This window comes from Eumetopias jubatus, unplaced genomic scaffold (genome assembly GCF_037043125.1).
Source record: "Eumetopias jubatus isolate StellerSeaLion01/CBP00866 unplaced genomic scaffold, mEumJub1_p1.0 scaffold_4, whole genome shotgun sequence".
NCBI classification, from domain to species: Eukaryota; Metazoa; Chordata; class Mammalia; order Carnivora; family Otariidae; genus Eumetopias; species Eumetopias jubatus.
The window spans coordinates 127,394,834-127,410,719 of NW_028274810.1; the positions used below are offsets into that span (position 1 = coordinate 127,394,834).

General features: G+C 38.8%; 1 protein-coding gene and 1 pseudogene across 8 annotated transcripts in view; both read right to left on the bottom strand.

The window, feature by feature from the left end:
• COL14A1 (collagen type XIV alpha 1 chain) overlaps positions 1 to 15,886 on the bottom strand; it is a 196,505-nt gene that overhangs the window by 94,451 nt on the left and 86,168 nt on the right. For all 8 annotated transcript variants that reach the window (XM_088023091.1, XM_088023097.1, XM_088023094.1 and 5 more), the window contains 4 exons: positions 15,459 to 15,608; positions 12,353 to 12,469; positions 4,536 to 4,682; positions 223 to 279 (listed from right to left, as the gene is read on the bottom strand). In XM_088023091.1, coding sequence (XP_087879217.1) covers positions 223 to 279; positions 4,536 to 4,682; positions 12,353 to 12,469; positions 15,459 to 15,608 — 471 coding nt within the window. The remainder of the gene's footprint in view (positions 1 to 222; positions 280 to 4,535; positions 4,683 to 12,352; positions 12,470 to 15,458; positions 15,609 to 15,886) is intronic.
• On the bottom strand, positions 13,465 to 13,764 carry LOC114199085 (large ribosomal subunit protein eL38 pseudogene; annotated as a pseudogene).

A 15,886-nucleotide genomic window follows, 5' to 3' on the forward strand; every position in this document is an offset into this window, starting at 1 on the left:
GAGAGCAAAATCTATGTGAATATACACTCAAAATGAAAATTTCTGTAATAAAGCAGAGAAAAAAATACATCAAAATGCATGAAGGAATTACCTCTGGGATATGAAATTGTGTTCTTAAATTTCTTCCTTGTACCCTTTTCTTCTTTTTAATGTTTGTTTAATAAACAAAACCAAGAGAAAACCTGAACCTAAAATCACAGCATTATCATATTATTCTTTTACCTTCTTTTCCTGGTGGAATGGTCGGAGGAAAAGTGGGTGGTTGAGTAGGAGGTGACTCTGTAGAGAGAAAAGGAACATGGATTAGCCATCACATCTGTGGTGAATAGAGGGAGGTCATGGAGTAATAATTCTTCAGGAAAGTCAATGATTTTGACCATTGTCTTCTTGGAGAATATAGTGAAGTTAGTGACTACTATAAATCAGCCACAGCCTGTTAAAATGGCTCCATCCATCCCCTAAAATCAGACTGAGAGCTTGAAATGCCATTTTGCCACAATTCAGTTTACCCAGCAGGAGTCAATGCAATCAAACTGTCAGCTACAAAGTGGTTCTAATGTTGATTTAAGGCAAGACTCCTGCCAACCCATTTCAGATTTGTCTCTGGCTTCTTTCACACATATAATAAACTTCGTTTCTATTCTGCCTAACTAAGGACTGACCATCAATCCTTGTTCATGGCACTCCCCCCTGCTTCTCACCCTGCATCCCCAGGATGTGGTCCCCAATGGAATCTAATTTGCTCTCTTTTCTGCTCAGACTCTCTCTGGAAAACTTTCAGTTCTGAGGACCAAATGGCAAGACACTGGGAGGCCACCATGTGTCCAGATCAGTTCAACCTGGATGACAAGGGATGAGACGTTCAGGTAATATGCCAAGTGTGATTGGCTAAAGGAGCGGGCGATAGTTACATGAGAGTGGTGACTTCCACAGCAGTTCATGTGGTAAAGAGCAAGGAAATTATGGCATCATTAGCTAAACATCCTAAATGTTACTATATTCTTTTCTTGCTCTTTATTTGGCGCTAAAAATTTAAGAAAAACTGAGAAAATTCTTTTTATTACCTCAGATTAATATGAGGGAAAACTCTTGACTAATTATAGCCATTCCCTTTGAAACAGGTGCGCACCAGATAGCTGGAAAGATCTGAGTTCAGGCAGACTGCTTACTTGGTCAGGAATGTTATAAAGGGAATTCCTTCACTGGCAGGAAGGTTGGGGAGATGAATTTTAATTTTAAGGTCTCTTTCAATTCTAAGGGGCAGTATTTATTTATTTATGTATTTTATTTTATTTATTTGACAGAGAGACACAGCGAAGAGAGGGAACACAAGCAGGGGGAGTGGGAGAGGGAGAAGCAGGCTTCCCTGCCGGGAGCAGGGAGCCCGATGCCAGTGGGGCTCCACCCCAGGACCCCGGGATCATGACCTGAGCCAAAGGCAGATGCTTAACGACTGAGACACCCAGGCACCCCTAAGAGGCAATAAAATATAATTATTTGAATAAAATAATTCAACATTTAAAAAAAATGAAGTAACTGTATATTACCAATATAGAAAAATGTTTGAGATTAATTAGTATGTGAAATGAGGCAAGTCACAGAATACCATGCTATGATCCTATTTGTGAAACAAAAAAAACCTATCAGATATATATCAATATATCTCTATATAGATATAGATTGGATAGAGAGAGAGAGAGAGAGAGAGAGAGAGAGAGATAGATAGATAGATAGATAGATAGATAGATAGATTAGGGAGAATTTCTTGAAGGAGACCATGCTGGTACAAATGGGCACTTGTGGGAAGGAAGAATGGGGAAAGAGGGAAGTCAGCAAAGTACTTTTTACCTTCTGTTCCATTATTGTGAGTATATATCACTTTTATCTTTTAAAGGCAACTTTTGAAGCTAAAAAGTGTCAAATGTAAAATAAAAAGTGAGAAATCTTAATACCAAAACTAGGACTGTAAAACTTTCTTGAAAGCACCATAAAATGCTTCTAAAGCCAGATGTATTTATCTTAAAATCTGTGGAAGTAGTGGGTCATCTTTATAATTGTCCATCTTCTTTATTGTGGGAAATTGAGGCATATCCTAAGTTCTACGTCCAGGAACCAAATCAATGAGAAGCAATGGCAGACAGATCAGTATGTTTGGGCAGAACATCTGGCCAAAGACTCTTTTGGGTAGGAAGAACCACAGTGAACTGGTGATATCTGTTTATATCCTCTATGTGGCATACAGATGGTCCCTGTCTTCAATATGTGAGGGGCTGCCCCATAAAAGAGGGAGCAATCTTGATCTGCATTGATTCAGAAAGGTGAACTAGAGCCAGTGGATAGAAGCTACAAGAATCCAGATATCCCCAACATAAGGGAAGCACATCAAACAGAGCTATCCAAATTAACCCTGGGTTGGTAGTTAACACTTGTGGAGTTAAGGTTAGGGAACGCTGAAGTAGACCAGGGATCACAAACCCAAAATATTTTTAAAGGTCAGGCAAGTAATGAAAATGAGCAAAGAACTAGCCTACACATTAACAAGGAACAAACTTGAGAGCACATATACTGTATAAAAGAGATAGCAGTTGGTCTCAGCAGATTGGCACCATGATATGTGTGTCCTGGGTTGTCAAATCTTTTGAACTTTCAACAAATTCTTTAAAGCCTGGGGGAAAAAAATGTATGGCTCAGAGAAAACCTATTTCACGGTGATATCTACCCTGTGGCCATCAGTTTGTGACTTCTAAGAAGACAGTCATGGTGATATAGAATACTTGTTCAGTAAGATATGGGTAGAAAACTTCCTCAACAGGTTCTCTTGGATCTTTACCACCACCACATGCGATAAGAGAAAAAGTGTTTAATTTTTACTGCTGAGCAAAAAGAAGCTCAGAGATGTGGAACTGCCCAAGGCCACCATGTTAGAAAGGGTCCCAAAGAAGTCTGTTTGATTCAAAATCTTGTGCACTACCAGGTCCCTAGTAACTTCAAAATTATATGATCCTCTAACTATTAAATAGAATTCTAATCAGCCATAAAAAGAAACATACTATTGATAATGTCCTACAACATGAATAAGCTCAAAAACATACGGTAAGTGAAAGATTCCACATGCACCTTTGAAATGTCCAGAAAAGGTAAATGTATAAGAAAAGAAAGCAGGGGCGCCTGGGTGGCTCAGTCGTTAAGCGTCTGCCTTCGGCTCAGGTCATGATCCCAGGGTCCTGGGATCAAGCCCCTCGTCGGACTCCCTGCTCCACGGAAGCCTGCCTCTCCCTCTCCCACTCCCCCTGCTTGTGTTCCCTCTCTCGCTGTGTCTCTCTCCGTAAAATAAGGAAATAAAATCTTAAAAAAAAAAAATCACTCTCTCTCTTTCAAATAAATAAAACCTGAAAAAAAAAAAAAAAAGAAAAGAAAAGAAAGCAAATAGCCTGGGACTGAAGATGGGACAGAGTGTGAATGAGTATGAAAGAACTCCTTGGGTTGATGGAAATGTTTCAAAATTGGGTTGTGGTAATGACGATACAACTCTTTAAATCATTGAATTGTACATTTAAAATAGGTAAATTTTACGATATATAGACTATACCTTAAAACTATATATGCAATATAAAATGTGGAATATTTTAGTGTTAAGAAATAAAATCTTCATATTAGAAAAAAATTGGATGATGCCATTTGTTATACTTTCCCTGTCTGTTTTTGAAGGTCACACATTGCTGATGATTTCTTCCTGCCTGTGCCAGACGAACTGAAAGACCTATACATAGACAGAACTTTCCAAATGTCAGATATAAGATGGAGGGGCTACCAAGAAAACCCATCGCCCACCACTTATTCAGATACAAAATCCACAGGGACTTTGAGTCTAAGTTCAAGATACTGAATTAAGTACACAAATTTCCCCAGAATTCACGACAATTTTCATGTTTGTGCCTTTACAATCAGAAATCCTTGATTAAAAGCCATTCCAAGAAGTTGACACTCTCCTTGGTCTTTAGAACATGTAAGAAGTGTTTTGTTTTAATTTTATACTTTCCCTTTCCCTTCAGTACATCAGATCTGCAGCCAACTTGGAAAGAGTGCAAGAGTCTCTAAAGTAGGCAATAACTTGAGGGTCAGCCATTTGGAACATCTTGGCTCCATTCCCACCTCATAGCTGTGGTAATATGCCATTGTTTGAATGTCAGGACCCGGGCCTTAAACTTCATTTCACACTCTGCATACCACAAACGTTCCTTATGGATATAGATCACAAAAAAGGTCATTGTTTCAAGCATTTTGCTATCATATGGCCTTATAGTCCTTTGTGAAACATATGGAGGATGGAAAAAACCCCATACAGATGACATCAGTGGGCCACATGCAGTGAATTGTGGGACTGGAGAAGAGGAAGAAAACTTGTATTACAGATATTCCTGGGCAGCAATAGCTAACATTTTTCTAAATGGAATAAAGTTTCTGAACCAAAACAGGATACCTAAAATACTATTTGTCCAGGGAGACAGGGATCGGAGAGGACACACTTGACTTACGTGTTTTTTCCATTATGTTCACACTGGGTCCCTCGATCTCCTGAAGCTTTGTGTAAACACTGATTTTATATTCTGAATCAGGCTGAAGTCCATAGAAGCAATGCCTGGTTGTCCCTCCACCCACTGTGGATTCTTGTTTTTTTGTGTCTATAATAAAGCAAAATATACACACATGAAATTTTTAAAAACAGCTATCAGTAGATGATTTGCTTCTAAAATGCTTAATATGCATGGCCTAATCAGATAACTTCAGATTGAATTATACTTGCTTAGGTACTGTACCTTTTTCTAAAGAGTTAATACATCCACTGATTTTTTTTGTAATTGAAAATCACATTTTCATATGTTCAAAAATGAGAATAAAAGACTCCTGAGATCAATGCTTTAATGGCAAATTATTAGTGTATATAATTGTGTGTACATGTCATAATTGATCTTTTGGACAAGTGGGGAGGTGAGCATACTTACTTTTTAAAAATTAGAATATTCTTTTATCAACATGAATCTCCAGAACACAGCCAATCAATTACAAATTGACAAAAAGACACATCCTTTTGGCCCCATACAACTTTCTACCAGGCAACAAGATGCCCTTCCTGCCAGTGGCCTAAAAATATAGGTATGCTGGGGTGCCTGGATGGCTCAGTCAGAAGAACATGCAGCTCTTACTCCTAGGGTGGTGAGTTCAAGCCCCACACTGGGTGTGGAGCTTACTTAAAAAAATAAAAATAAAAATAGAGGTACTGAGTTAGGATTATAGAATTCTAGGCAGTCCTTATGCCTGTGGATGAAGAGGTGTGCTTCCAGGGTCTCAGAAGCTTCATCCACAGGTCCAGATTATTTTCAGAACTGCCACAAATGCAGGCAAGAGTTTGGAGTGGCAGGGCGCCTGGGTGGCTCAGTTGGCTAAGCAACTGCCTTCGGCTCAGGTCATGACCCTGGAGTCCAGGGATTGAGTCCCGCATCGGGCTCCCTGCTCAGCGGGGAGTCTGCTTCTCCCTCTGATCTTCCCCCTCTCATGCTCTCTCTCTCTCTCAAATGAGTTAAAAAAAAAAAGAGTTTGGAGTGGTGCTGAGACGGTCAGGAAGTCCCCAGAACACCCAATTTCCTACCTCTCAGCATTCATTTCTAACTGACACTCATGATTTCTTTTAATGGCAATGAAGACTCCTAGGAAGTTCAGAGGAGGCTGGATCCACTCTGAAAATCATTTTCTCTTCTTTCAAAATCCTAACTGAGTAAGTAAAACATGGTGCTTCTGTGGCTTAGGGCTCTACATTCTGTGGAACTATTTTCCAACTCCTGGTTCCAAAGTTCTTTTCTACCAAAAAGACAGCCACATACAGCCATCTCCACAAAGGACCTTCTCTTTCTTGTCTCCACCATGGCAGATGCACAAAGAACATAGTAGACCCAGTTCAACTGTTGGCTACTTTCTTCATTCCCATATTCAGAGCAAGATGGCTTTGCCTTCCTGGAGAAGTTAATGCTGGCTCTTGGGTCTGGAGTCTAGGGTAGTTGGATTAAAGATACTCATCATTTTCTGAGGGCTTACTGTGTGCCAGGTTCTGTGCTTTGTATTTCATAAAACAACAACAAGAATGATAATAATAACCAATATTTAATGAGCATTTGTCATGTGCCAGGCACTATTCTAAAGATTTTATGTGGATCGACTCATTTGATCCTTATATGTATAATTATCCCCAATCTAAAGATAAGAAACTGAAGGCCAGAAAAGTTAGTCTCCTAATCAAGTCCATATGCTAAGTAGCAGAACTGAAATTAAATTCAGAACTCTAAGTCACAGTTTCAGAAGATGCTGCTTTAATTTCCACTAATATATCATAAAACAGTGGAAGTTACAGGTATGGTTTTTCTAAATAAAGCAGATTGAGATCTGTGGAGTGCATATGAAATTAAGCAAATGTGATATCTGGCAGAGATCAGAAGAGGATCCCTTATGATTCAGTGCTTTATTTCTCCACTGGATAAAGCGGCCTCCTTTGGCAGCTTTAATTACTGAAGGGTTTCAAATTGATTTTCTTCACTGGCATAGAGTGTTTCTTTTCTTTTCTTTTTTTTTTTTACCACGTGGATAATTGGTTAAAAGGAAGAATCACTGCTGCCATGAAAAGAACAATTATTTAAAAAGCTCTAGATTGAGCTTTATTTCACCCATAAGTTGTATCAGTCTACTTAATGCCTTATCTAGCTTTATTTCTACGAATTTAAAAACCTGTGTTAAAAACTACATTGATTGAATACATTATATATATTATTTAGTGGTTCAAAAGAACTTCAAAGTGTTAGTTGCCGATTATTAGATATAAACAAAATATAGAAAACTTAAAAACAGAACAGTACAAAATACAAAAAATGTGAAGTAGTAATTTTTCTATTTTGAATATAGAATACCTATTAAATTTCAATCTATATTTTAATATACATTGGAACAAAACATACATCTAGTACAACACACATATATCAGGACAAACATGACATATGTCATTTAAAATTTGTCTGGGCAAAATCCTTTTGTAAAAAATATAAATAAGGTTTTTAAAAATATAAATAAATTAAAGCTACTTGCTAAATGGAATTTGAAATTTATTTTTTATTTTTATGACTGAAAATATAAAGGAGTTTCAAAAGTGAAATTTATATAATCTTTAGTAATATATTTGTTCAGAATGAATTAAGGTCTACTTAAAAAATGTTCTTATCATATATATTATCAAATTATGAAATAAAAAAAGAGTTGTTCAGGTGTTTGTGAAATTGTATGTCGCTATGACAGGAATTTGATAGTAAGAAAATGTTTATAAACTCTGCACTCTGCTCATGTCCAAGTTCAGTCTGTGGTTCCCAGGCTCAAGACTCCACACAATCTGCTTCTTTCTAACCTTTACCCACAACTTTGGAGTCTTTTGCAAGCTTTTGTGAGTCACCTGTAAAACAAACATCCTATGGCATGTTTGTTATTAATTTATTAATCCATCTCCATAAAAGCTTCCAGGAACTCTCCAGGAATCAATTCTAGAAAGTGTTTTTCTGTCATCTCTATTTCTCGTGGATACTCATACACTTTATAGACCCTCGACAATAGAATATAAATGGATTTTGCTGCTAAAAACAACAACAAAAAATCTCAAAACATTGGAAAACTGGAACAAGCACTGTAAAATTATTGGGAAACAGTATTGCTTTAATTCCCAATAATAACAAAGAGGGGTTACATGAATGGGGATGTATCCATGTTGCTTTTGGCATGTGTGATTTAGGTCTACTGGCTTTGCCTTAAAGGAAAACATTCAAACTGATCAAATGATGACTAATTTCCTCAACCCCGTGTGCCAAAAGCAGGGAGTTAATTTATTTTTTTGGAAAAGGGGAAGAAAATCTGTCTTTGTGCCTTCATTCTTATGAAGCAAGGCTGAATATATCATTTGGGTTATTATTCTGCTGATAACGATGCCATCAGCTTGACTCACCAAAATGTCCTATGAGTACTTACTGAGATCCACAAGCAAAGAATATCCAGGATCCAGAATACTCTGCTGGCATTTTATGATATAAATGCTTCCAATCCCCAGGTCTCTCAAATACCCTGACCCGCAATCATAATGTCACTGCTTCACAAAGTTTAATCTTGAGAATATGTTTTGTTTCATATGATCTTTTGCTTTGGATCTGGTGTCTGGTAAGGTAGGCTCTCCACTATGCTGCCCATTCTGTTTGTCAATGATACCGCAAACTGGCATTTCAACACCAAAAGACAGAAGACAAGTTGAACGTCCTTTGAAACCTTCCTTAAGCAGTCTAGAAAGAAATTCACCAAGTTATGGAGATTAGGAAGGGAATTTGGGGACCATGTAGAATCTAAATATGTGAACTTAAAGGGAAATGCTATACCCAACGTTGGGTGCCAAGTCAACTCAAAAATAGCTGGAGAGAGAGACAGAATCCCAGAGCATCCACAGAACTAATGGAGGCTCTCATGGGGTTCTGAGCCACCCAAGACCAACCAAAAGTCGCTGACTTTGGTCCGTCCTACCATTAACCAAAAGCCTACAATTTCAATTTGGCAAGGGCATGAGTGACTCAAACACAGATTTATTTCAGTCTCTCCTGAGAGGACCTCTTCCTTCTGGTACTCTTTCTTTCTTTTTTTTTTCTTCTTGGCTATAAAAAAAGTCATAATATTTATATGAGTAGAGGACATCTGTTGTTTTTGCCTGGTTTGCATCTATTCCCTCTTTCTTTGAATCTGTTCTTCCCCACTCTTGGTCTTTATGATTTGGGAAGAACTGAATAACAACCCTCCTCTCCTCCAGATACAGAGATGGGAGGCAACCAAGTTTGACCAGTTTATTTCATGCCCTTGAACTCAATGACAGATTTAGGGGCATGTGACCCAAGCCAAGCCAATATGACTCAGTTCCTGGACTTTTGTTGGAATTACTGAGAAAGAGGAGCTCTCTTTTCACTCAGACTGGTTAAGCCGTTAGCTGGGAGGATGTCATTCTGGATCTGACTGGGGCCAACTCAGAGAATCTGGCTGAGCATAAGCGTAGAGCAGAAGAGAGCAAGACTTGGTCTTGATGGCATTGTTTGAACACTTAGATCCAGATGTGCCTGGTGCTAGACACTTCCAAACTTCCCAGTATATTAGTCAATTAATTGACCCTAAGCTTAAGTCCCTTTTAATCTGCATTTCTACCATTTACAAACAAACCTGAACGATACAGCCTGACTACTTTATTCACAAAAACCTTGGAAATTTGTAGGTATGACCTCAGATAAAAGCCTCAAAAAAAAAGTCATTTTAGAGAAACTGAAGCCCAGAGAAGTTGACTAGCAATTATGGTTAAAACAGAGCCCTCTCCACTGACTTCATCTCAGAATACAAATGCACATGACCAGACCATGGGGACTACACTACATCAAAAACTAATGATGTAATGTATGGTGATTAGCATAACATAATAAAATAAAATAAAATAAAAGAGAAAAACAACTGAAAAAAATTACTTGTCAAACAGTAGGAATTGGTCAGAAGCATTCAAAAATAGGTCACTCTGGGACAAAGCTTTTCTCTATCACATGGAGGAATTAGATCCCACTTCTCTCTAGTATCTCCTCTCGGTGGAAGGACTAAAATTTCTGCACAGGCAGCATATGTAGCCAATGGGAGATATTCCAAAGTTAAAACAAAGGGGGCTCTGAAACCATCTGCCTATGGAAGAATCTGCATCTGACCACAAGTCCGTCAAGGCACCAATCAGGATAATGGTTGCATTTCTTTGTAAAATAAAGGAACTCAAAGGAACCTGAAATCAAGCTCATAGATACAGAGAACAGATTCCTGGTTGCCAGGGGCAGGAGTTGGGGTGGAGGGGCGTAGGAGAAATCAGTGAAGGAGGTCAAAATGTTAAAAAAAGGAAAGAAACACAACCTAATTCTTCCCTACTCTGGCGTAGGAAGACTATGCCTTGATCTAAACTATATATTAAAACAAACATACTCCCTACTTCTATCCTCACGCTCCCTCCCCACCCCCAACACTCCTCTTTGAGGCTGTGAATTAGAAACTGTTGCTGTCTGTTAATTAATATTATTCAGTTAGACAACTAGATGAATGAGATGTAAGCTAATTGGGCTCATAAGTCTCCCAGCTATAAATGCTGATGAAAAATCAATTGAGCAACACTTTGTTCATTCTTGTTTAATTGAGGCTATCAAGGCTCAGTTGAAGAGGTTTTTGGCTGTACTGAGGGAGTACAAGTTAACTTCTCTTGAAGATAAGAAGGAAATGTAGACTCAGATTTTTTTTGCTGACAAAGGTCTTGGCTTCAGAAAGAGCTTTTTGAGGTTTTAGACTACCAGATCAATGTTATCAGACACATCCATCCCCTAGCTTCTGATAAAAATCCCAGTGCTAGTTTGCAAATATGCTAAAGATACTTAATTTAAAAAAGACTTATGGAGCTCACTAATTCCACTGATAAATCCTGTTTTGATATATCTTTTTGTCAGTCTATATAATTTTAATGAAAGGCAATGAATATCCATAGGAGCCTATGTCCCTTCATCTCAACTTCTTAAATGATATAAAAGGTTAAAAAAAATTGTGGGATAGTTTGGGAGTGTGATTTTTATCCTTAGTATTTTTTTAAAAGCCTAACAAATACCACTAAATGTCAACCCTTCTAATGAAAATGTGACTTAACTCATTTTATAAAGATATATGAAACATAACTCCTCAAGATTTTATACTTGTTTCTCAAACAATTGCATGGCTTTCATGTGCTTTTGCTTAAACATCCCATAAATCATATTAAATACAACCGTGAAATCCATATGACTTGTCCTGACTTTTCCTTACTCACTATTTATTCCAGAACAAAGCCACTCCCATATGTTTAGTCATGCCAGGCTAAAGGGGTCCTTATAAGGATCACACACAGGGGATCAAGGAATTAGTGGCTTAGCATGTCTGTTGAGACACTGTCTTGGCTGGGGTTGGCAGGAGTCTCTTCTCGGGTTGCTTATGTTCTATTCTCACATTCTCCCTGTATTTCCAAATGCCCTCACTGCTCTACTAATCTGTGCTTTCCACTCTCTGGATTAGACCAAAAGTGAGATTTCTGCACTTTGGATGTAGTTATACCCAAGATATGGTCTACTAAGCCCAGTCCCATTCAGACCCCCAAAATTAGCTCCTGCTTTTTAAAATGAGAAAACCATGATCGTTTGTCCAGAAAGAAATTTTTTTTTTACCAATTTTATTACCAAATTTGAAAGATTATCTCCTAAAGTCTCCCCCAAATAACAAGACATATCTTTTCTACTGATAATACAAATCAGATTGGGCGCCTGGGTGGCTCAGTTGTTAAGCGTCTGCCTTTGGCTCAGGTCATGATCCCAGGGTCCAGGGATAGAGCCCCACATCGGGCTCCCTGCTCAGCGGGAAGCCTGCTTCTCCCTCTCCCACTCCCCCTGCTTGTGTTCCCTCTCTCGTTGTGTCTTTTTCTGTCAAATAAATAAATAAAATCTTTAAAAAAAATACAAATCAGATCAAAGTATTTTTCATTATTTGATCTCATCTTCTGAATATTATCCAAGCTGATAATGTGAAAACAGGATTAACAGTCCCTAGAAACTCACTTTTTGGGAATCAGCCTTTTGTTGTTATTCTTGAAACTTTTACTTGAAATAAACATACATTTTTAGTGTTTCAACTCTGAAACTAAGTCCCAAACTGTGGATGTACTTGAGAATGGTAATACTGAAAAACCTGTCTATGATGGCATAGATATATTAAACCATCTCCTGAACAAGTTTGTTGTTCACCAACTATCCCCCAAAATGAAAAGAGTCAGTAAGAAAAAACATTAAAGGCAAACTGAGATCCCCATGGAGTAAATGCCAAAATAATAGCACCATATAATTTTACTGTGTGTTAGTCCTGGCTGTTTGTCTCCTATTACCAGTAAGAGCTAACATTTCTCTGGAGCTTACTGTGTGCACAGCACTGTTGTAAATGTCTCACGTGGATTTATCTCAGCTTAAACCTCACAGAATGCCACAAGATCGGCACGGTTATACCCATTAAACAGATGAGAAAATGATCATTTGGAGAGGTTAAAGAATTGGCTTAACTAGCCATTCTGACTCCATATCCTGCACGATCCATAATATAACGTCGCCTCCTCAAGAAGAGGGCTCTCGTCTAATGTTACCTACATGTTGTCCACAGAGATTTACACAGAACCAAGTACATGAGTGCCTGACAAAATCAGGCTTGCACTTACCCTGGAGTGATTCTATAACCACCCTATAGGCAGTGGCATGACGATGCACCTGCCACCGAGCACACAAGCTAGTCATTTGAATCTGGTCTGCTTGAAGATTGGTCACACCCAAGAACACTAGAATGAAATAGAAACACACCTATGTCACGCTACAGACAATGCCATAAATGTCCCCAAGTCTGAAGTGAACTTTAACACAATAAAATTCTAATTCAAAGAATTAGAATTCCCATAGCCAGTGGTGGGAAATCCATCAACTCAATAAATCAGTGCACAAAAGATAACTATTTTATTACTGGAAAGAGCAGGTGCAAAACATTATGGATAATTTTTTATCCATCTATTTGATACTTATAAACAAAAAAGGAAATATCTGTTCACAGGGAAAAGACCAGATGTAATGGATGGTGAAATTCTGAGTGATTTTTAATCTTCCCTCTTTATTTATTTGTGTTTTCTTAAGTATTATTAAGAACACAAATGTAAAAATGAAAGATTTAACGCATTAAAAATTATAAAAAACAAATACACAGATTCCCATTCATCACAGAACACTGATATACAAAAATAATTCACAGAAAGGTTATCTGGGGGAAGCAATAAAAATAGTGTTTCTCCAATATGAGAAAGGGGTAAATATCTGGTGTTTATCATTTAGACTCAAGCAGAAAAAGTAGGAAATTAATATTTACTTTCTCTAATGACCTCTGACTTTTGTCCACATCATTTTCTCTTGTTTTTCCCTCTCTCTTCACTACCTCTTATCACAAAAATAGTTTAAAATGATTTTTCAAGATGGTAAAAATAATCTTGTGTAATCAAAATTTACATCTTCACATTGTTCCTTTCTGTTAAATCAGAGAGAAGGCCTCTTTTCCCAATGCTGAGTAAATAAGCGTTCTTGTTCCATAAAAAAAAGGGGGGGGGAATTATTGATGATTTATGTCACCACACTAAATTTAACAAACACCTTAAATTAATTTATTTGCATTGTATGGGCTTTTACTCTGCCTGGGAGAAAGAGAGAAAACAAATAAAACGCCCAACTAATTTTTACTTTAAGGACAGAATATAAAACAATTCAATACTCTCTCTCTTTTTTTTTTTTTTTAGAATTTTTAAAACTTTAATACAGTTCAAATCAGCGGGCCAGGTTCACTTCAGCTCCTTCACTGCCAAACCTGGGGGCAAGGACTGCTTCAGTTTCTCTGCCTTCTCCTTGTCCGTGATGACCAAGGTGTAAAGGTATCTGCTGCACCGAACTTTAAACTTCACATTATCCTTATTTTTCTTGATCTTGACGGATTTGGCGTCCTTTCGCCTGGCCATGAGCAAAAAGTCCTTGATTTCCTCGATTTTGCGTGGCATGGCTCCGGGGGGCGCACGGGAGCGCGCGGCCGGCACAGCAAGCAGCAAGAAAGGGGTCAATACTCTCTTTTAAGATGTATTTGGAATACCCAACGTATTTATTGAAGGAGAGAAGAGGAATGGGACAGAAGAAGAGAAGCAGAGAAAAGAGGATAGAAAGACACAAGACAGAGCATGGAAAAGAGAGGCCAAGAAAAAAATCACAGAGACAGAAAAAGTGGTCCTGAGAGAAAGAGTGATCTAGAGAGGAAAATGAAGATAAGCCAATGAAAGGAGGAGAGGGGGAGGGAAAGTGTGCAGGGGAGTCTAGGGGGCTCCTAAGGAAGGGCAGTGGCATTGCTACAACAGAACAACAGGAAAACCCCTTGGAGGTTACCCTAGGGCCCAGAATGGCATCACTGCACCAGCCAAGTACAAGATCAGAACCACAGGCCAACATCTGCCTAGATCCGTTGAAGACTATGTCTTTTGAGATTATGTCTTTTGAGATTAAAGTGATTCTGTAATCCAGCCTTTAAGGTCTTAAGATAATCCATACCAAAAGATTCAGGAAGCCTCCTCTAGTGAAAAGCCTGGCCCTATCTAACATGTAGGTGGCCAAAATAGGTGGCTTGGGGTCTGATTTAATATATGCCCCATTCTTGCAGCATTCTATTCATCAGATAAATTATTTGATGAGGGATGAGAGTGACTTATGGGCCAAGGGTATAAAGCACAATTATTACAATAATAATAATGGTTACTCACTAGCGCTTGCCATAGGGCAGACATTTTACCCATTATTTCTGCAAGCCTCACAATTAGCCTATTATCTTCATTCTAGAGTTGAGCTCAGAGAAGTTAAGTCATTTGCTCAAGGCGACAGCTAATAAGTGGCAGATTTAAGACTTCTACTTTTGATTGTCCTTCTCAGGTGTGGGGCTCGCACAGCTGAGAGCACTCAGCATGATTTGAATGAGCATACAGCCACACCATGTTTATTTTCATTATTTTCGTATTATCTTGAATGTGTATTAGGATAATTACGTGGGCTTTGAAAAGTATTTAAGGTAAAAAAAATTGTAAGTCGATTTAAAGAAATATATTAAACAGATGGTGTGGAAGGATAGCAAACATGAGGAATATGGAACATACGTGCTGGAGTTTGGAAAACATTGCCTTATACCATGGCTGTCTGGAAGTGGTATATGCCAATGAGAAGTCCCAGATGGTAGGCAGACAGCATGAAAACCCTTAAAAGGTACAGAAGAAAGTCCTTTTTGTATCTTTTATGGATGGCAAGTGTGTGTATGTGTGTGTGTGCACATGCACGTGCATGTGTGTGTGTGTTCACATAAGGGGGGAGGGGCAAAGACTTTGAGAAAAGGCAAACCTCCCCCACCCCCAACCCCCTCCAGCCCAACTTTGACTGGCGTTGGCCATGTCAGGCTACAGGCTGGTTGGAAAATTTCACCTAATGTGAAAAATGCCAAATTCCTTCCTTTTCCAGAAGGAAATCCTATCTGCCACCATCAAGTATGTTTGAATGCCAGGTTCTGATGTTCAGCCTGCCAACCAGGACGCTGAACTACAGCCCTGAGCGAGGAGCACACCTTTCTTTCCATGAAACACCATCCAGAAAGGGCAATGCTGAGGAAAACAAAAACCAACCGCCAAGTTGAAGCAGGGGTTGAGTTACAGTGAAAACAAAGCAGCAAAACCACATGCAGGGGCTGAGGCAACGGGACATCAGTCTTACGTGTTTTCACCACGCCCGTCAGAGCGTCGCTGAAGCCCGAGGCCTGGGAGGCAAATATTTTCACATTGTAGTCCATTCCGCTGAGGAGGTTTGTGATAAGAATGGTGTTAATGTCAGCTCCCACAAAAGTTTCCAGGGTTGGGCCAGCAACTAAAGGAGAAAGAGTGATTTCAGTTACACCGGAATATGGAAAAATGGAAACACTCCTGACGGGAATTGTACTGGTTCGACTGTGTTTCAGTTGCCCAGGATTACGTAGAAGATAATCAGCAGAGCTGGGGTTTGAACCTAGCCCCATCTGGCTCTGAGACAGACATACCTGACTACCACGCTAGGGCTTTTTTTAGGGATCTAGTCCTTTCCCTCAAATACGGTTGTTTCCCTAGTGCTTATTCAGAGAAGCTGGTCCACCTCACAATCCACCATCT